The 22,703-nt window shown below is 39.5% G+C and overlaps 1 protein-coding gene across 2 annotated transcripts in view; it reads right to left on the bottom strand.

The window, feature by feature from the left end:
- Positions 1-14,693, bottom strand: part of sbf2 (SET binding factor 2) — a 207,335-nt gene extending 192,642 nt beyond the window's left edge. For both annotated transcript variants that reach the window (XM_049465532.1, XM_049465533.1), the window contains exons 1-2: positions 14,605-14,693; positions 13,749-13,984 (exon numbers count right to left, since the gene is read on the bottom strand). In XM_049465532.1, coding sequence (XP_049321489.1) covers positions 13,749-13,803 — 55 coding nt within the window. In that variant the 5' untranslated portion in view covers positions 13,804-13,984; positions 14,605-14,693. The remainder of the gene's footprint in view (positions 1-13,748; positions 13,985-14,604) is intronic.
- Positions 14,694-22,703: the final 8,010 nt, after the last annotated feature.

Below are 22,703 nucleotides of genomic sequence, written 5' to 3'. Positions count from 1 at the left end.
CACAAGAGACACGCCCCGCAGCTGAAACCTGTATCGTCACCCTGTAACCACATGTGGTCAACCGCAAGGAAATCAGTTTAACCTTTCAGAAGATGAAGTGATAGTCAAAAATGAAAGTACAGTAAAGTACAGAAGGCACAGACTGATTAAATCACCCAACAGGGTCATGAACTTTACTATTCAGGGCATAAAATTAATTTATTGATTAATTAAACAAAGGGATTTAAAATGTGTAACATAGGGGAAATTCTACACTTGTGAGGAATACTAGTTGTAAATTACAGGTTAACATTTTCAGACCTAAATTATCCCCAGTGAATGCTGTTTTCTGCCTGTAATGCACAAAAAAAGAATCTAATAATATAATACTATAAAACCTATATAGCAAATAAATGCAACTAACTAAAATATATATTTTTTTATTTCCATTCCATTTTATATTTAATTTTGATCTTTTCATTTCATAAACTATCCCTTAACAGTAAAAAAAAAACATTACTTTACTGCCTCAGTGACTCTAGTACTACTAGTACTACTACTATACTGTTTCGTTGGTTTATAAACTAGTTCATTGGCTAGTTAATCAATTAGTTAGTCTATTCTGGTGGACAACAGCTCTCAAACAGTGCTACATGCAACAAAACATTTAAAAATATATAAAATACATTATGTCCATTGTAATGGATGCAGGGTCTGAAAGGGTTAAAAAAAATACTATTAAGACAGGACCTAATGTTCTCTAGAATCCATAAGATAGAACTTAACATAAGATCCAGAAACAATCTAGCACGGTTAGAGCACTAAGTAAATCAGGGAGAACTAAAACAAACACACAACACTGACTTAAGCAAAGCCTTTTTCAAAAGAAAAACGGTTTCCAATAAAAATTAGTCCAGTCCCCTCAACACTGGGCTGTGGGTAAAGTAACCCCTAAATTGTCACAAGACTAGCCATGCACTGAATGTTTGTTAAATGACCTCTCTAGGATTTCTTGCAGCAGGGACGGCACTGACCAAAAAAATAGGTCAGAATTTGCTATCAATAGACAGGACTTTATGAAGTCAGAGCTCACACAGGGATTTCAGTCTTTCATCAACTCTGATGAGCACAAATGAATAGGTAGATCAGGGGAACAGCTTGCAAAATTAATAATTCTCATGTTCTGCCATCCTTGCAATATTCATCAACTCCAGTCTAAAACTAAGGCAAGTATTCATGTGATTTATCAGCTGCAGTTTCATTTGTGCTCAAGAATTTACTTATCTTGACTTCATTTCAACTAACTGTCAGGGCCCACAGAATCCTACCAAGTAAGTGTGGAGATACCTTGAGCTTGTTAATGGTGTAAAAATAGTGATTTCTCTGCATGGGCAACTCTACGCCCCTATCACTATTATTGTAAGCCTGTTGGGAGCATCGGCTAAAAGTGGTGTATTTGGAAATGCTGGGGGTGAATGGAGGTGGGCTATTCGACAAAGGTTGGTGTTCGTTATCATGATTCAATACAACCCATGTCTATTTTAAACCAGAGATCTCCTTTAACCTTGCTTTTCAAAAACCTCAGCTAAACCTATCCAGCCAATTGGAGACAGGCCCCTAAATATGCATCAATGTGCGGCCACACAGTTCATTTAATCTGAATTAAACAAGTCATTTCGGTGCATTGTTAGACAGAGCTGAGAGCTGCTGAGAGTGACGCTTGTTATCTTCATAAATGCCTCTACAGCATGTTTGCTGGCATGCATCACTCGTAAAGTTCTTCACAATCTATCAGAAGTGAAGGTAATAACGCAGATCACAGTGTGTGTTCTTCCTGTTTGGACTAAAGTGTCTCCATGACTGAATTTATTTAAACTACATGCATCTTTTAAGAGACCGGTTTGCTAAAAAACAAATCCATAAAGATTCTGGCAGAAAAAATGCTGTTCCATGCAAATTGCTGAAGCTGAAAGATGCCAGAGCACACATTAGTCAATGCTCTTACCAGTGTCACAACACCCACTCACCCCCCCTCACCGGCTGCTCCGTCTTTCCACAAAGCAGCACATTTCCAGAATCCCATATCCTACAACCAATAAAATCACTACAATAATAAAAGTGCTTTGAAGTGACCCCCTAATTCAGTTTTCCACTTTCCTGTAAAAAAAGCTAAACACTTATGTCCCGCTGAAGACCATTAAGCTCATTCCACAAATACCTACCAATCATCACCAGTGCAGTCTGCAATATCACCCAGACATAACAGCATCAGGCTAGCTCTGAGCCAATCACTGACTTAGAGAGCAAATATTATAATACAAATATCTGTTTGTTCTCTTTTCAGAATGGGTAGTTCTATTTATTTTAAAATAATTAACAATGAAAGTTCTGTTTGTGAAAGTGACAAACCGTAATTCATAAACAGACATAACTTGAAGTACCTGAAACACTTTCTTAAACAAACTTCGACAAAGGTTTTAGATTTTACACTTTGTTGTGTAAAATAATTCTAAAGAAAATTACATAAAAGTAGCATACACCCCCAAATAATATTATGTAATATGTTAGACCAAAAAGTCAAGTTAATGGGAATGACCTGTCTCAGATGTTCTAAACTGGGTCATAAAGCTCCACTGATTTATCTCTAGTGATGAGGTTTAGGGTTTTTACCATCTGCCCAAACAGTATCCTCCCTGATCCTTATCTCACCAATGTAAACACACAGTCTGCTCACAGTCTGACACGGGAGCACACAAGGTAAACCCCACTACTTCTCAGCACAGCTAAACTATACTGTATCAGAAAAAGCATATGTAACAGCTGTAGTTCAACAAGACAAAGGCAAATATGTTTGCTATTAGGGGTGGGAAAATAACATAACATTAAAACAGTGATATACTATATCATTTTTGTTTACAATATGGATATACATTTTTTTTTTGCATTTTTGTATAGCATAGTTGTGTTCTACCTAGACATCATAAGAACAGTAGAACTAAGGATGTCCCGATCCAATCACGTGATTGGAATCGGCTGGAAAAGATCAGAATGACTGATTTAAAAAAAAAAAAAAAAAAGGAACGTGACGTTGTTAATCTAAGTTCACTATAGACTCTATAGCATGCACTAGGGGTGTAACGGTACGAGTATTCTTTACGATTCGTCATGGTACGGGGGTCATAGTTCAGTTTGCATAAACGTATGCAGAATACACATTACAGGCGCAGTTTTAAGCATTTAATAAAAGTGCTCAAGCCCCATTCTAACATTCCATCCCAAAAATAAAAAACATGGTTATAATGAAGTTTGATTGCTATTATGAAGTTAATAAAGGTGAGGCTATACAGAATTCCCAGCCTCTTAATTTTTTTCAACCAACCATACCGAAAACATATGGAAAACATACGAGGTATGAATCGAACCTTGAATTTTCTTATTGAATTTGAACCGTTACACCCCTAGCATGCACACATTGAGAATGCCCACGTTGCGCTCAGACTGGCAGTGATAAGTCTTTCACGTTGAGAGTTGTGAGTGTTCTAATGGCCGCTGTTTATGAATGTTTATGAATGCTGAATTTAGGCTGATTAGCACAGAGGAAGCTACTAATAGAGCCATCCCCTACTTTTATCCACGCTTTTATCCACATTTTCCTACAAATTGTTGATACAGCATCACTGCTATCTCTGCGAACTGTGTAAAAAGTTGGCCAGTCAGCAGAGATAAATTCTAGCACATGTTTTCTATGACACGTTTTACCTGTGTGAAAACAAACCAAACTAAGCCAAACCAAAACTCGTTCACTAATTCTCACCAGAGTAAACTAGCTGTAGGTATGACAGCATTTTGTTAATTTAGAGATTAGCATATAATTTGAACAGGTGTGTGCAGGCCAAGCACACCATGCCATTTGTGCAGCTGGTAGCTCTGTTTACATTACATTACATTACATTACATTACATTACATTTGGCAGACGCTTTTGTCCAAAGCGACTTACAATATTGAAGTGCAAATAATAGAAGAGGTTAAGTACAAAAATAATAGAAGTTAAAAATAAAGCATCTATAGATAGGGCCTTAAGGAGGTCAGAGGGAAATAATGGGATAGAGGAGTAGAGAAGAGGAAGAAGGAGATGAGTTTAGAATTAGTTAGTTTGTTAGAGGTGTTAGGAGAGTAAGTGCTCTTTGAAGAGCTCTGTCTTCAGGAGTTTCTTAAAGATAGCAAGAGATTCTCCTGATCTGGTAGTGGAAGGTAGTTTGTTCCACCATTGGGGAACTCTGTATGAGAACAGTCTGGATTGCTTTGTGTGAGTGTTTGGCAAAGCGAGGCGACGTTCATTGGAGGAGCGCAGCGGCCGGGAGGTAGCGTAAGCCTTCAGGAGCGAGTGCAGGTAGGAAGGAGCCTGTACTGTCCTCACCTTGTAGGCGATTGTAAGCGCTTTGAATTTGATGCGAGCATCAACTGGTAGCCAATGGAGCTCAATGAGCAGCGGAGTGACATGTGCCCGTTTTGGTTGGTTGAAGACCAAACGTGCTGCTGCATTCTGAATCATCTGTAGTGGTTTTACTACACAGGCCGGGAGGCCAGTTAGTACGGCATTGTAGTAGTCGAGGCGTGAGATTACCACAGCTTGTACCAGGAGTTGGGTGGCCTGTTGCGTCAGAAACGGTCGAATTTTTCCGATGTTGTAAAGCGCAAAGCGGCAGGATCGAGCAACTGAGGCCACATGGTGCGTGAAGAGAAGCTGGTCATCAACCATGACACCCAGGTTCCTAGCAACCTTTGTCGGTGAGAGAGCGAGAGAGTCGATGGTTATGGCAAAGTTGTGTTGAATAGAAGGTTTTGCTGGTATGACCAGAAGTTCAGTCTTTGAGAGGTTTAGTTGGAGGTGATGTTCCTTCATCCATGCGGATATGTCTGAGAGACACTGTGATATTCGTGCAGAGATTGAGTGATCATCTGGTGAGAACGACAGGTATAGCTGAGTGTCGTCAGCAAAGCAGTGGTAGGAAAAACCATGTGAGCGGATAACCCGACCTAGAGAGGTGGTGTATATTGAGAAGAGAAGAGGTCCCAGTACCGAACCCTGGGGAACCCCAGTGTTTAGCTCTGCTGTAATCAGTAGGCCTACCATAGTCATCCCACCCACTTCAATTCCAGTTCTATGTGCAAGTAAACTGATTCAGACAGGCAACCTGTCAGAACCTCACAGCTGTTGGAAAGACTACCCCCAGCACGTCCCAAAAATTCAGACCAAGCCAACCTAAATCATGATAAGAGCAGTCTTTCTGACAAAGAGAAAAGGTGCCAAAAACAAATAAACCAACAGTTTAAAAAGTTATAAAACTCTGGGCCAAGAGCAGGAGCTTTTTTTCTTTAAAGCAATTGAGTGAAAAAATGTTATTGACTGTTTATTAATCTTGTATAACAGCAATTTTCCAGACATTTTTGTAAAATAGTGTACCTTTTGCATCACAGTCTGCAGACAAATTTCATTTTTTTGAACGCTTCAGCCATCTATTAAACCACACCGACAAGCAGCCAAGAAAAAATCCCTCAGCCAGCGATTCAGCCAAGAGTCAAGCTCTGCGAGCGCAAACTGCAGCTCTATAACTGAAATGCTCAAGTTAGAGCAAAGTACTTGCATGGCCCGATTCCCGAGAGCTTTCCGCTCCAAGACGGACAGGTTAGATTAAAGAACAGGCAGCAGCATATGGAAGCGTTTTAAAGCGTATGCAGAGTGCTGAGTTCCACTGTAGGTCTGAAGTTACATAATTCATTTTTCATACTTACACTCCAGCAGCACGTACACAGCCTGACCTTCTAATGTGAAAGGTGATGATCTAAGGCAAGCGGTCCGATAGGCAAGCAGTAGACCAAATTCCACTGTTGCACTTGGCAAATTACGATTTATTAAGCTGCGAGTGCCAGCGAGCAAATTTACAGCCAATAAAGGTGTAACAGTAGACCTGCGGAGGAATACGCAGCTGCATCCAAGAGTGCACTTTCGTATACCCTCCAAACACAAACATATTAAACTTTATGGATCGAATGAGACATTAGTCAAGTGGGAGTGGGATAAGGTGTATTGATGGCATTCGTTCTTTAACTGGATTTGGCATTGTACCTAAAGAGCATGCTAAAAACAACCTGCACACTGCACATATTCATATTTTTTACCATTGGCGTGACCTCATTCATAAATTAAAATATGATCCATAATGTATAGTTATTTTTGGGAAGACTGATCCCTGTAGGGTAGAGATGAATTGAGCAGTGTTTTCAGGCCAATACCAACTGACGGCACCAAGACATTAGCAACAAATAATTTAAGTTCTTCAAGTTGTGAGGTGGGACCCCAAAGAATCGCTTTAAAGCCTTACACTGCATTTACATTGCTCTGTCGTGTCAACCAGGGGCATCAACTTAATGTGTCAACTTTAGAAAAATATTGTGTCGCCTTTTTAAACAAATAATTAACCAATTTTAAACCCATAGATTCTGAAGTCGTTTAATTGATCCATACATCATTAAATTTTGACGCAAAGGAAAGAACAACAGCCAACCTTGACTTGGCATGCACTACAGCAATGATATGCAACCACAAAGATGGATGCAGTATTGTCTTAGCAGTAGGGTACTTAGATTACAAGATAAAAAACGAATTGTACATCCACATTGGCTGACATATTCGACTGGCCACATATCATGCCACGATACCCGTCTTGGCACATCCAATGCTGTTCAATTTGATGCAGTCCTGATTTAGCAGCCAGGTCATTATCTGTTGTACTCCACTGAGGAAGTTGCATAAAGTCAAGCTTCTCTAGAATTTGCATCAAATTGAGACTGCTGTGCACTTCCGTCCGTTATAATAAAAATTCCAAGCAGTCGTAGCCAACAACGGATGTGGAGGATTGCTTGCTGCTAATCAGAGTTCAAATAGCATCAGGCATCAACGTCACAGCTGTCAACAGCAGTAGATGAGAATAAGCAGTAAAAATAAACCATGTCACTCTGGGGAGTCCACCTCCAGTGGGATTCTGAATACACAGAGAACGCAGGCTCTAGCTGGACCTCGAGTGCATTTATTATCTTTCTCTAATGGTTCCGGCAGCAGAGCAATGGAAGTGGGATGCCTGAATCCAGCACAAGCTCCTCAGACGCCAGGAACATTTTGTTTCCCCCGACACAAGAAAGTCATCTGTCTGTTGGCAGAGTGTGTGTGCAAGCCTATGATGGAGGGATGGGGGGATACCTATTCTATTTTCTATTTACCTATTCATGCCAGGGACTCTGTGACTCTGTGATGGCCCTTTAACTCAGGACTCTGGACAGGGGCCAGGTCGGCTGGTGCGCTCACTACACTCACTCTCAGTGAAGGCTGATCAATGTTTACCAAAAGCTGAGCCTCTCTGTGGGACAACAGTGAATCCACTGAGAAGACTGATCGCTCTATCTGAGCTCTGTTAGCTGGTGATGGGAACGGCTGAGTGTCTCATTCATTCGGCTGCTGTCCGTTCTGGCAAAACTGAGCAAGTCTGAAAAAGAAATTTGCAGCAATTGTTCGGCTTCTGCGCCAAATCTCACACAGAGTTTTCAATGAATCGCTTGATATTATTGAGAAAAATGTGGAATATAAAATATGGAATAACAACTACAACAGAGTTAAGATCATCAGTATGAAGAGGAGTACTGATTTTCACTACACTACGGACTTGTGTTCTCAGACCTAACATAGTGGATCACATGCACACACCCAGTCATTCACACAATGCTGTATGGGTTTAATGCTGCGTTTCATTCATTTCCAAGATATCAATTCCTCGATAAACTAGAGTTGGCAATGTGATCAGTATTAATTCATTTTTAAAACAGTGCCAAAAGAACATGGACACAACTGCTTTTACATTTAATTACAGAAAGTATAGAAATCCTGTTTAATTGAATGATGTGCAGCAGAAAGGAATATGAGAGCATTTAAATTGCAGTTTTTTTAAAGAATCAATCAATTTGTCTGTGTCAAAAAAACAGAAAAAAATATCATGAGATACATTTTTTTACCACATCACGCACTCCAGTCAGTGTGTGATCAGGTACACCACGGATGGTGGCTTTTATACCATTCACACTGAAATTATTATTAATAGTATATAGACAAAAATTAAGCAATAGATCATGAGATATAAGTCTTGGCTACATCGTCCAGCCTTACAATATTCTGTCTTAGAAAGAACTGTAATACTTTACATTACATCTCCCTTTATATTACAGTCAGAGTTCCAACTTAAAGTTTTGGGGGACCTCACACATCACTATGTTCTGAATCCAAACTGGCTGCACTGTACATCTACAGCAGTAAAAGCAGTGGTTTTACACAGTTTATTAGTACTTCTATCTACTTGTGTCTGATTAAACCAGTCTTACACACAGTACTGTCCAAATTCTCCCCATGCACATGTTTACATGACGTTAGTATGCATAACTAAATTAACTGAAAATGCTAATACATTAATGCAAATCACTTTTTTAAGTTGATAAGGGTACAAACGCAACAAACACAAAATGTAATCAACAACAACCTGCCTGCCAGTACAAAACCATTCAACACAAACTGTCGCAACTAAAACACCTGTGGAAGACAAGCTCAAACTCAGGGTCCTCCCCACCATCTGGGAGTCCACAGCAGTACCCTGAGCAAAACCAAGCAATAATCACGCCTGTTTCCTCTTGGTTGGGGCTGTGCATCCGCTTTCCACAACAAAGGAAGCAGATCTCTGGCTCTCCTGCATTCAATCTGCACTGAGCAGGCCCTTCCCCTGCAGCCCAGCCTCCACTGCTGAAATCAAGCTGGGCTGCTGGAGCGACATGACAGGAACAGACAGGAAAATCAATGACACACAAAGCCCAGTGCTTTACCCATTAAAAAATCTATAGAGTACTTAACTGGACATTAACACGAGCAACGACTGCTTTTAAATGGACAGAACAACTAGCTGCTGTGTGTGTACACAGAGTACAGGTTGGTCCTCAAACTGTGGTATGTGTAACACTGGTGGTATGCAGAGCTGCCATATATATATATATACACACGCCATATATATGTTGCAATTATAAACAACACAGGATTTTTTTTTCTCTGCAACAGAGCACAGTTTAAGCTACATACTGTGCACCCCTTCCTCAGTTTTTTATCCTAACAGCTACAGATGTATTGTAATATTAGTTTATAGGCTCTACAGTCAACAGGTTCTGCACTGTTGCTAATATCTAAAACATTCTAGGCTTTTAGGCAGCGGTGTCCACACTTATCTGAAATGGGTCTATGACATGATTGCACCTGTGTTTCTGCATGGCTGGAATGAAAGCATGCACACACCAGCTCATTCTGCATTAAAAAACTGGACACTAGGGCTATGACGATAATTTTATTACCGCAATACCGCGGTTATGGGACGTCACCGCGGTGATGAGCTCATTACCGTCATTACCGCATTTTTTTATGGCTGTCAAATCTGATTGACTGCGTTTTGAGCGGTAGTAAAATGCTCCATATAAGCACAACTGTGGTGAATTCAGTATTAATATGTCAAGTGTAAGTCCTACACTATAGGGCTGTGCAATATATCAAATATATTTTGATCGCGATAGATATTGGTGTCAAACGATCTCAAAATTCATAATATCGAATATAAAAATTTTTGTCATTTATCTGTGCTGCCGCTGCACTGGCGCGGCAGCGAATGGGTTAAGCAAAACGCGGTGCGTGGTACTCATTGAGGTCAGAACAGCTCTGGAGTCTCCTGCTCACTTCGTCTCCATTGAGGCTGCTGAAGAGAGTGAAGATTAGCAGCACTAATATTGGCTCGGAAATGGAAGCTACAGGGCAGGCTCAGTAAGTTGAGAAAAAAGGAAGAAAAAGACTCAGAACAGAAGAGAATCATCTGCAAGATTTGCCGGAAAGTGGTGTCTGCACCTCTCGCCAACACATCAAACTAATTCACCCACCTCAAGGTAAACCATAGAGCCATGTAAGGTGTTCCGTGGTCACATTTTGAGAAAGTAAAATATATTAATTCATTGTCTGGCTGCTGGCTGTTCTGCGTGAGCACCGCGGAGAACCCGCGGCATTGCGCCTCAGTCTTGGTAAAAATAGTAAGGTTGGTTGAAGTGTAGTTCAAACAGCAAAGCAATGATATAAAACTATAACCACCATCTTTACTGAAATGTTGTTATCTGACCAAGTCTGAGGTAAAATGCGCTGCGCCTTGTCTCTTTCACAGCACGCGGAACTGAGTTCAGAACCGCTACAAATATAACCATATAAAACTCAGTTCAGATAAATAAACTTCAGATGAGTAAGGACACGTAAAGTGAAACAAAAATTGTCAAACATAAAGGACAGGTTTCTATTATTTTAAAATGGAACTAATGTCTTTTTTTTGGTCGGTTGTCTCTTGCGAGCCGATTTCTTAACGTCACGACATTTTAATCAACATATTATATGACGCGGGTCCCGTCAGGATATCTTGCGGCACAGACAGAACTGAATTGTTATTGGCGGGAACAGGAGTTTAATCAATCCAGAGGATGTGGGAGCACATTAATAAATAGTTAAGAAAATTGTAATAATCACGCAGTGATTCTCATGCACGCAACAAAAAAACCCTAAGCACAAAAAAGGAGCGGAGAATGGACCGACACGCGCACACACACACCGATTTTTTTTTTGTAATGTGGTAAGAAACGTGACCGCACTATTCAGCGCGGTTTTAATAAATATTTTTTTTTAATTTTAAGCACTAAATGTAATTTATTAAATTTATTTAGGACCGCGGGGCAGGTGCGGCAAAACTGTGTATGTGGCGGGCTGATGCGGGATTAAAAGAAGGATTTTTTTTGCGGAACGGTAACGGGACAAAAAAGAAATGATGTCTGAATTAATTTCCTCCAATCGAATATAATTTAACATGGTTTAAGAATATAAAATAATTTATAAACAAACGAAATATTTAATATTGAGCTAATAGCCCAAGTGCAAAAATACAAAATCTGTAATACTCTGCACTGCACAATTCAAACGAAATAGCCGTAACGCAGCTGCGCTCCTGCCCTGCAATGCAGCCGAAGCCTGGTGTGAGGCAGCAGAAATTCTGGGGTGAAAACTACATAACTACACAACATAAGGAGACATAATGCACTCCAAATATTCAGGAGGGAAGTGAAATAAATGATACTGTACAGATATAATCTGTATCTAGTAGATATTTAATGAGAAATAAGAAGAGTGTGAATAAAAAAAAAAACAGACGCCTATCACAGACTTCTTGAGCCTTGAGCGCGAACGGCCCGAGGAAAGGGGTGAGAAATATATTTTTTTCGGGGCCGGGGGTCAGTGGAAAATTTTGCTGTGGATTAATTCGTCTTTTTTTTTTAAACGAATATTAGAATATTCGCTACCAATTACTGCCGAATATCCTGAGCTCAAAACCGCTATTCGGGCCAGCCCTAAAATAGATCTATGGATGGAGAAGGGGGAGGCGGACAAGCTCCTCCTTCAAAAAGTCTGCTCGGAAAAAGACAGGTTAGCTGTACAATGACGAATTATACAGGCAGCATATGTTCACTTGTTATGCTGTATTTATGGTTTATGTAGAGGTTGTATGTAGGCTGTATGGTTTGAAGAATAAAGATTTGTTACCAATAAATTTGTGTTGTTTTTTTTTTGGGGGGGGGGGGGGTGGTTTGGGGTCTCACGGTTAACCGCAATATCGCGGTGATGCGGTATTAAAAAATCAATACCGCCCCAGCCCTACTGGACACTGCTGATTTTAAATGATGACATGAAGACACATTATTTCAGTGCAGGTCTCAAGCTTAGAAAACATCTCAGTAAGGATATTGAATTGACCAGAAATCATAATCAAACATCCTACCATGGGAGCTAGCTTGCACACTGCAAAAGTTAGCAAGCTTCACACAATTGCTGTGAAGCAAACATCTACTGGCAAAAGTGATGACATGTTAAGAGATGGGGACTAGAAATGCTGACTTGAGCATTGCTGCCCCCACTATCTACTAACAAAAAACAATGTACGAAAGAATGACACACACACACACACACACAAACTTATACTCACACACACGTGTACAGTCATACACATACATTCAAATTCATAGATACACATACAAACACATACGCACTATCCATACATATGTGCAAGCTTATACACACTTATATACAGTCTCGCACAGACTCTCTCTCGCACACATACACACACATTCATACACACACATTCATAGACACAGACACAAACACATACACACTAGGGGTGTGCCATATCATATCGTACGCGATAATATCTGCAACATTTTTGAATATCGTGAACGATATTATACCCTAATTACCCACCCCTAATTATCACATCAGGGTAGTACTTTTTACTGTTTTTAGCAAAATAAAAATTCATACTGTTCTCATTTCCCATTATATATCTACTAGAGACAGATTATTTGTCCAGTATCATTTATTTTATTTTATTTTATTTTAATCCTGGATATATAGAGATATTTAGAGTGCATTATTAGTATCATGACATTCTGGATCATTGACTTCTGTTACAAATCTGATCATGATCATCTGGATTCTTGTATTTTTTAATATCTCAGGTAGGGATAAATCATTAATTTATATCGGCAAGAGTATCGTTATCGCGAAAATACCATGAAATATCATGATATAATTTTAGGGCCATATCGCCCACCCCTAATACACACACTACCATACATATACACAAGCTCATACACATTCATATACAGACACACACACACACACACACACACATTCTCTCTCTCACACTCACACACACACACACACACATACTCATGTACAGTAATACACATACACAAATTCCTATACAATTCATAGACACACAAACAGAGGGCACTCTCTCTCACACACACACACTAATATACACTCATTTACAGAGTCACACACATTTAGACTCTCTCTCACTCACACACACACGTACAGTAATACACATAAACAAATTCATAGACACACAAAAACTTATACAAACACACTCATACTAACACTCTCTCTCTCTCTCTCTCTCTCTCTCTCTCACACACACACACACACACACATTCTCTCTCTCACACTCACACACACACACACACATTCTCTCTCTCACACTCACACACACACACACACACATTCTCTCTCTCACACACACACACACACACACACACACAAATATACACTCATTTACAGAGTCACACACATTTAGTCTCTCTCTCACACACACACAGTAATACACATACACAAATTCATACACACACCAACATATACAAACACACTCATACTGACTCTCTCTCTCTCTCTCTCTCTCGCACACACACACCCACACACTTATTTACAGGCATGCACATATACACAAATTCAAATAAACACGTACAACCACATACACATACATACAGTCATACACATAGTCTTACACTCACACAGACTCACATACATAATATACAAATAAACAATAACTTTATATATATATACACACTCAGCAGGAGGTGTCAGATCTCCCTCTGATTGATTAAAGCTGAGTTTTGGGGAGATTTCTCCGCTTTAAGGCTGATAAACTGAGCTGCTTTGCTCCTGCTAACCAAACAAATCTCAGCTAGCTTCAGTGCTAACGCTGCTAACGCTGCTAACGGCCGCAACAAACCCCCGCACGCGCTCAGAGAGAGCGGGAAAAGCACGGGAACCTACCTGTCTTCTCCTGGTCGTATCCGACGACAATGAAGTAATCAGCCAGCCTCGCCATGCTTTCCTCTGTTCAGTATTTCTCCCTCCACACTTCAGCATTTTCCTTTCTTCCAAAGCACAGCCATGTTTGACACAAACGCCTCCACCGCGCATGCGCGCAATTCCAGGCTGCTCCTGTGCTGCATGGGCGTGGGCCGGGAGGATCCGCTGCAGGAAGCGCGCGGCCTGTAGCCCTGTTTCTATAGGAGAACATGATGGGGGTCAGGCTGCAGTCCAGCTGTACTGTAGAGTTGAAGGCTCACATGACAGAGCTGTTCTCTGCTTAATGCTGCAAATACAACCTCTCACATCTAAAGACAAGTCACAGACTTGTTACTTACAGATTTTGCAAGACCAGGGTTGCCAGGTCCAACAAAAAACAGGGACGTGCACAGGAATCTTGAAGGGCAGTTGCTCTAACATGAAGAAAGGGCAACCCCTCTCTCTCTCTCTCTCTCTCTCTCTCCTGTATTCATCTCTTTTCCGTGTGCATTTCGAATTTTCTGCATTAACACAACGTGCAGGTGAATAATTCGAATAGTGCTTTATGTCCGTCATTCATCTTGCTGGATAAAATGAAATGTTATCAGCTGCATGCAACTTAGTTTGGTTAGCCTCCCACAAACAACCTAAGCCATGTAAAACGTTGACTGCAAGCTAGCTGGCTGTCGGGGTTTTTTTGCTACCTAAACGTGGCACAGTAGGTGGCTGTCAGATTATTTATGGTCACTAAACGTCCTAAACTCGACGACATCGGATTTTAGAGAAGTTGATTGTGATCATGTCTTGTAATACTGTGAAGGCTACAATTTAAGCTCACCTTCAGGGCAGTCGCTCGACTCCCACGGCATCTTCAAACTCCTCTTGGGTCTCTGCTAGTCGGCTGAAGCGCCACCCGGTCGTGTGCTGCGCCTTTTTTTTTTTCTAATGAAGCGTGCTGCGTGTCCCCTGCTACGCCCGCGCCCCTCCCTTTTGCCTATCTCTCGAGGTGTCTGAATCTGAATGATTGACTCTGAAAACTTTGTTTTACGAAACTTCAAATTATAAAGAAAATCTTGTTGAAATATGAAATCATATTTGCCTATATTATTTTTTCCCCTCCCTCGGAAGGGCAATATCAGCTAAGGACGGCAAAAGGGCAGTTGCCCAAGCACATTGGGCCATAGTGTATGCACGTCACTGACAAAAACATACAGCCCAAAGTCAGTCTTAACTAGCTAAAAATATACAGGGGATGGACAATGAAACTGAAACACCTGGTTTTAGACCACAATAATTTATTGTGCCGACGGACAGTTCTGGTGGAAACAGGAGATGTCAGCACATTGAATTCTGCCGTGATTTGGGCAGTCGTGGTTTTATGTTTTTTGGATACAATCCGGGTTAGCACCCGAACATCCCTTTCAGACAGCTTCCTCTTACAGCGTCCACAGTTAATCCTGTTTGATGTGGTTGGTCCTTCTTGGTGGTATGCTGACATTACCCTGAATACCGTGGCTCTTGATACATCAACAAAGACTTGCTGTCTTGGTCACAGATGCTCCAGCAAGACGTGCACCAACAATTTGTCCTCTTTTGAACTCTGGTATGTCACCCATAATGTTGTGTGCATTGCAATATTTTGAGCAAAACAGTGCTCTTACCCTGTTAATTGACACTCTGCTCTTACTGGTGCAATGTGCAATTAATGAAGATTGACCACCAGGCTGCTCCAATTTAGCCATGAAACCTCCCACACTAAAATGACAGGTGTTTCAGTTTTATTGTCCAACCCCTGTATGTCTGTCACAACTTTGAAGCACATGGCAAAACAACTATAAGTGTACGACTTAGTATTATGTTTATAAATTATTTATTATCAGTATTGCTATTTATCTAAAAGTCATTCATAGTATTGTAACATTAGTGTTTTACTAGGTCTTTTGTAACAGTTTTATTTCCCAGTAAAGAACATTTAGTAGTAACATAAATAGCAAAAAAAAGAACTGCAGTCATTTTTAAAAGTACCCAAAAACAGTTCACTCCGCCACACCTGAATTTTCACTTGCGTGTGCGAGCCCAATTTGGCGGGAAAACCGCGAACGTGGCAACTATGTGTAAAACTGCAACTAGATTCTTTCTGAGATTATTGCCCGTCATGCTTCAGGTGGAGTCAACATACAATATATATTACATATTAAGTTACGAATAATGTGTATATCAATACTGTGATTTATCAGAGACTTACAACTTTTGTCTCCATCAACAGTTTATTTTTCTGCCACACTGTAATTAGTTCTTCATATTTTTGATAGAATACATTTTGTGGTCAACTCTGCCTATAACCCCCCCCCCCCTCCCCCCCCTTCTTTTGTCTTTGTTTTAGAAAGAATTGATGCAATAAAGAACATCGCTCTTTGCAAAAATGGGTATTTATTGTGTTGGGTTTCGCCTTTTTTTTGCACTTTAGCTATTATGCTCTAGTTTCGCATTTGTAGGATTGCATTGGATAAAAAACTCCATACCTCATTATTACATTACTACATCAAACTGCATGAACAAGCTTGGTTCTGTGATTTCTGATATTCTATTAAAGTTAATTGCACAATTTAACCCCCTGTTTTACTGTGCATCTAACAATAAAACTATTAATTTGAATCTTTTATTATACAACATTCTGTTGCCTCTAAACCCAAATGGATTTTAGATTTCAGGCCGGCTGCCATTGCTGTTTTTAGCTTTGTGAACTTTCCCCCATTTCAGATGACTGTGTCATGAACTGCGAGAAACCACACTAGCAAGTCTGAGATTAAGTAACAACTCAATGTGGTTTGAATCAACTGTGTTGTGACTGGGCATGTCGTGTGCGTGATGGTAATCGCTGACTGCCAGGCAAAGCTATATGAGCAAATCTGAGACACCAAACGTGTCTTGACTGACTGATTTAATTGGGGGTTCACAGGAACATTTTCAATATTATTTAAATTTAATTTTCCACTTAGTTTTAGGCTCAGCCTGGCTTGGGTGTGGTAGCAGACTCAATCCAGTCTGACCTGAAACACAACATTTTGAGGGTCCCATCAGGCTTTGGTTGATTAGTCTCCTTATTGGAGACTGCACTTATGCCAAAATCCAGTATTCTCTCAGGCCTCACTGAGTTTGGGTTTGGGTGCCAGACCAAGTCCACTCTGGCCCAAAACCCTATATTAAATTGTGGCCCAACTGGCCACAAACTTCTTGTCATTCCAAGTAAAAAAAAAACAAGTAAGGTATCAGGCCACGTCCTGATATCTAATATTTAAATAGGATACATCAGGTTAGGGTCAGGTAGGAGGCCAAGTCTCCTTTGGACTGAAGTCCAATATTTAATTAGGCTTCATCAGTTTAAGGATAGGTAACAGGTCCAGTCCACTCTGGCCCGAAGTCCAATATTAAGTTAGGATACATCAAGTTAGGGTCCACTCTGGCCCAAAGCCCAAAACCTTTGTCAGGCCCCATTGTGCTTGGTTTTGGTAGCAGACCAAAGCCTGATTTTTTTTTAGCAAAACATTCCCACTCTACTCTGGCCCAAAACCATATATTAAATTGTGTCCTGTCTGGCTTAGGACAGGTATCAAACCAACTCCATTCTGGCCAAAAACTCAATATCTTGTCAGGCCCCTTCAGGCTTGGGTCAGGAGGCAGACCCACTCTGGCCTGGCACAAAACCTTAAATTTAGTTGGGGTCAGGAAGTAGATCCACTCTACACTGGCAGGTCACTTTGACCCAAAATTAAGTTTGGGCTCCATCAGGTTATGGTCAAATCAGAACCTATCAGAGTTGGATCAGGTAGCAGACCCACTCTAGTCTGGCACAAGGCCCAGTCCGCTTTGGGCCAAAATCCAATATTTAGTTAGGCTACATCCGCATACGGTCAGGTAGCAGACCAAGCCTCTGGCCCGAAGCCTAAAACTTTTGCCAGACCCTATTGTGCTTGGTTTGGGGAGCAGACATAAATTAAACATTTTGGGTAGCACAACAGTCCCATGCCTCTGGCCCAAAACTATAATATTTTGTTGGGCCCCACTGGCCTTTGGTCAGGTAGCAGACCCACTAAACCACTGCCTAAAACCTGATATTTTGCTGGCTCTCATGGATCTTCTGGATGGAGTCCAGGGATCAGGGCTGTAACTAGGAAATGTGAGATTTGTTGTGATTTAAGTGCCTGTTGCCTGAAAATTCCAGATTCTTCTTCCTCATTTGTCATCAGTCAATACTGGTACTTCCAGTAGCACCAGAAATCATGGCAGTTATCAGAAACCAATGTCAAGTTTAGAGCCAGCTGAATTACTTCACTTCCTCAAAATCAAATACCATAAGACTAAACTCATATTACTGCCACAATTCACTTCACCTGATAGATAAACAACACACCTTTAATACAGGGGTCTCACCTGTCCTTCAGCATTCCTCAAACATGACTACGTATTTTTCATACTCATCAGAAACTGAGTCAGCAAACAAGAACCATATATGGACTGAGTCACAAACAACCCCCTGTGGTGCCGTTAGTCTGTTGAGCAATCCTCTCAATCAGCCCATAAAAGGATAAAGCACTGAAGCTCTCAGAGATGGCTGCTTTTTACCTTGCGTCAATTAGCAGCCAGCAGGCAACAGTCAACACCCGATGCCTGTAATATAGCCTGTGAGTGTCAACTTCTCTATAATAAACAGTTCTGTTTGTCTGTTGGCGAGAGGATTAAACAATTACAGGAAATTCCAACGCTTCGGAATGAGTGATGCGCACAGGCTCGGCAGCTGAATGATTGGATTTGAGCTGAATGAGCTGAATCATGTGGAATCGCTTAAATGAGTGCTTAAATCACAGCACTAAAGGTTTTACTTAAGTCTAAGCTCCAATTTGAACCCCTAGCCCCTCTTTTTGAGTGTCAACCATACTCTAAAGTTTAGGAGTTACAAGGCAAAGTGGTTACAATTCTCCCACTAAGAAATTAAACAATTCTTCAAGAATCCGAAATATTGCTGAAACAAAATAATAGATATGAATAGATAAAAAAGATAGAACAATGTATCATCATTCAGTGCTCAGCTGATGTATGGTAGCATGGACTGAGATTTGACATCTGCCCTTCACAACTGGGCCGAATGTTGTTTATACTCAGCTAATGTTCAGTGATGTTGTATTCAAGTAATTTTTGCAATGTATCTTCTGGGGCATTGTATTTCGTAAAACGTCTTGTACCCCTAATTTGTTAGGATAGGGAGCTAAATTTAGCTAATCTCTTTCCTTTACATCTTAAATGAAGCGGCCTCAGCAATCACTGCAGCTACACCATTTTAAGGTGGAATGAGAAATTTGGCTATAGCTAGCTACTGAGCTGTTTGTCATAAAGTAAGATAACATAAAGTGAGATAACACACTAATTGTGCTATTGTGGGTTGCAGCTCTTAACCCTCCGATTAGAGAATTTGTCTAAAAAATCTCCTCTTATCACTCTATACCAGGGGTGTCCAAACTTTTTTTGTTGCGGGCCAGAAGGAAAAATATATTTCTCGCCGTAATAAAACAAATAATGAAATATGCCACTTTAAATAATACTTTTTTTCCTGATTATTTTATTTACACACCATTTTACTTGACTTACTATCTTTATCTTTGACAGTGTTGTGTAAACTAAGATTTTTCAAATTGATGTTTAATTTCTTAATTATGTTTATATCCTTAATTACGGCAACTTTTTTTCTGCACTAGAAATGCGCACTCTCTCCGCTTTTAGACTCTTTGGCCCGTTTTTCTGCGCTAGAAATGCACACCCTCTCCGCTTTTAGACTCTTTGGCCCGATTCTGACACCTAGCGTTCAAACTTTGAATCTCACATTATAAAAACCTGCTTAACAGCGGGCCAACTTTCATTCTATTTCTAAAATACCTCGCGGGCCGCTCCAAAAAAGGAAGCGGCCTGTAGTTTGGACACCCCTGCTCTATACCAACAAGAATCATAACGTGTGTAAGATCAATGTATCAACATATCAAACTATTTAATTTTGCAATAGTATTAAGTGTGGATTTTAAGTAATTTAATTAGTTTACATGTAAAGATTAGTAGGCTATCAGTGGTTCTTTCTATATCGCCCCTTGCTTATAGTATCGCAGTATATGCAATAATTGAATCGTGATCCCTATATCATCATACATATCGTATCGTCAACTTCTTGCAAATGCACAGCCCTAGCAAAAAGGTGCAAAATGGAGGGGTAGGCCTCAGTGTCAGGGCCTAAAGCTCACGTTACCTTATGTTTTTATCAGGAATTTCATTACAGAATGTGATCAGTGCTCTTTAAACTGTTAAACCACATGAGTCAACATGAAGGTGAAGGTTAATAGTGTCTGAGCAAAACATGAAGAAGAAAAAAGAGAAGAAAAGAAGAAGAAGAAGAAGAAGACAACAGAACGCATAGCTCACACATGCATAGCCTCACTAGTCACAGGTCAACTGTTGCTTGTTTTGCAAAACACGAGTGATACGGCCGAGTAATCCTAATGGCATTTTTGAGTCTCTGAAAAATTCACCCCCCGGGGGCCTGTAATCAACATCTGCTGGACGACCCTCTTTAACACTGTCTAAAAAAAACATACGGACCGAGTTCTCTTTTCTACACTGTAAAAAGTTTAAAAACTGTTAAAATTCCTTGTGGAGGTTTTAGAGGGTTTTTTTTTTTGTTTGAAACTGTGAAGAAAATGTTTTTAGAGGAAAATGTTCCACAAAGCACCTTAAGCTTCCTTGAAAGTTCCTTAAAGCATTTACAGGATCCAAACACCACACTACACACGTGTATGTTTATATTAGGAAAAAAAAACTGCCAATAAGGGAAGCAAATTTTTCCTAAAATGATCACAAAATCCTTGAATTAAAGAACTTAAATCAATTAGAAATCAATGTGGTTCTATATCTTACATTTGGACATACAAATCATTTTCATAACTTGACTGGTGACTTTTGTGCTTATTTGGGGTTAAACTACTTAAAATAATGTGAAAATTCTGATTGAGACTGATTAAGGCTGTTGCCTCTAAAATAAGCAAAATAATCTTTCACTCACTAAAGCAAATAAAATTAGATTTTACTTGCAAAGATTATGTTATAGGGTATACATTAGAGTGCAAACAATTTAAATCCAGATTTAACTGGAAAATTAATGTTTTAATGAAAGATATGGGATACTTTTAATGGCTCTATTAAGCTGCTTCCAGAGATAATGTCGTCTCCCTGGAGGGAGGTGGAGGAGAAAGAAACAGGAAGAAAAATAAGACTATTTCTACAGAACACGTCCATCCATTAGCCTTGAACAGATTCCAGGATAGGAGACACTCTGACAGTAAATGTGATGCAGTTCTGCTCAGCGTTGCATCAGACGAGCAACATTCAGCATAAAAACCCAATTAGATTCCTTTTAGACAAAAATAGAATAAAATAGAAAACATGCTCATCTGGTACACGACTGACCATCAATGTTAAAATATGACTGAAATGATGTGAGTTTTCAGTATTTTATTCAGTAAGTTGGAAAAAAAATGAATTTAACTATTATAATGATTTTAGCTTTAGTATTGTATTATATTGTGATCATAATGGCACTTCAAGTATTGTTGAGTCTGCATGCAAATTGTTTTTTTAGTGTTGATGGCTTGTTATTATAACCTATTATAATTTTTACTTATTTTTTTTTATTTCATAGTTTTATTTAATTTATTACTGATTTTACTTTTGGCCTTTAGCCTTTTTATTTAATTTATATCATCCTTTTATTTTTTCAAAACTTTTTAAACTTAATAATTATTATTTATTTTAGTTCCATCATTTATTTTTTTATAATTGTAATTTATCTCTTTGTTTTATTGCTTTACATTTTACCCTGTCTGCATATCCTTTTTTTCTGAATTATTATTATTTTTTTTTAATTAAATCTTATATTGTTTGCTCGTTTTTAGAATTTAAACTTATCCTTCAGTCCCTTTAATTTTGTAAATGCTCAGCTGCATTGAAAATGAAGATTACCGTCAAGGTATTACCTTGATTGACTCACTAAACACTTTATTGCACTTTTTTAGTTTGTTGTAGCTTCCTATTTTTAACACAGATTTAGATATTTAAAGTACTTCTATGATCAAAATATAACTGAAAGCTAATAAAGTCAAAGCAATGATCATATTTAAAAGGCAAACTCATCACATTATTTTCAAATAAGTTTGTCAAACTTTTCACCAACATTTAACATTAAATGTAGTTTTGACAGTTTTTTAGCATTTCAACACATTTTAATGATGATTGTCAGTCATGTGCAAGATGGTTCCAGATTTCACATGTCAGAGAACAAAAATGAGTACTGAGAAATGAGTAAAGAGAAATGAGCTAATTTTGTAACAGGCTTAAGTCACACTAAGGGTACACTGGGGCTGCACTCCTAAAATAGTTTTTAGATGTGTTGTTTTTGTGTGTTGTGGAGTCTGAGATCTTCTTTCAAATAATTTCTAAATTGAACCCAGATTTCACACCGAGTCCTGGTTTCAGGCGCTGCTCGAATCCATTCACAGTTTTTACCCACCCAAATACTTTAGACATGAGCAACAGCAGCATTACCAGCCTCTCAGAGGAGCAGGGATTTTCTATTTCTATGAGTTGTTTTGGGTTTTTTCTGTTGATTTATGGATTTGTGATTCACATTTGTGTGTGTTTTTTCTCTCTTACAGAATTACAGCATAAAATCTGCATTTGTTTAACATCAAAAACATGAGTGTGTGTTCATGAACACAGTCATGTTTGGCTCCGGAGTGGAAATACAGGCTTGTGGTGGTTGCTGGGGGTGTGTGTGGGTTGGATTTGGGTTGAGAGAGTGTGATGTGAGAGAGTCCCTCCCACCTGCAGTATAAATGCCCTGAC

Source organism: Astyanax mexicanus, chromosome 16 (assembly GCF_023375975.1).
Source record: "Astyanax mexicanus isolate ESR-SI-001 chromosome 16, AstMex3_surface, whole genome shotgun sequence".
Classification (NCBI taxonomy): Eukaryota; Metazoa; Chordata; class Actinopteri; order Characiformes; family Acestrorhamphidae; genus Astyanax; species Astyanax mexicanus.
This window is presented reverse-complemented; position numbering and strand designations above follow the sequence as displayed.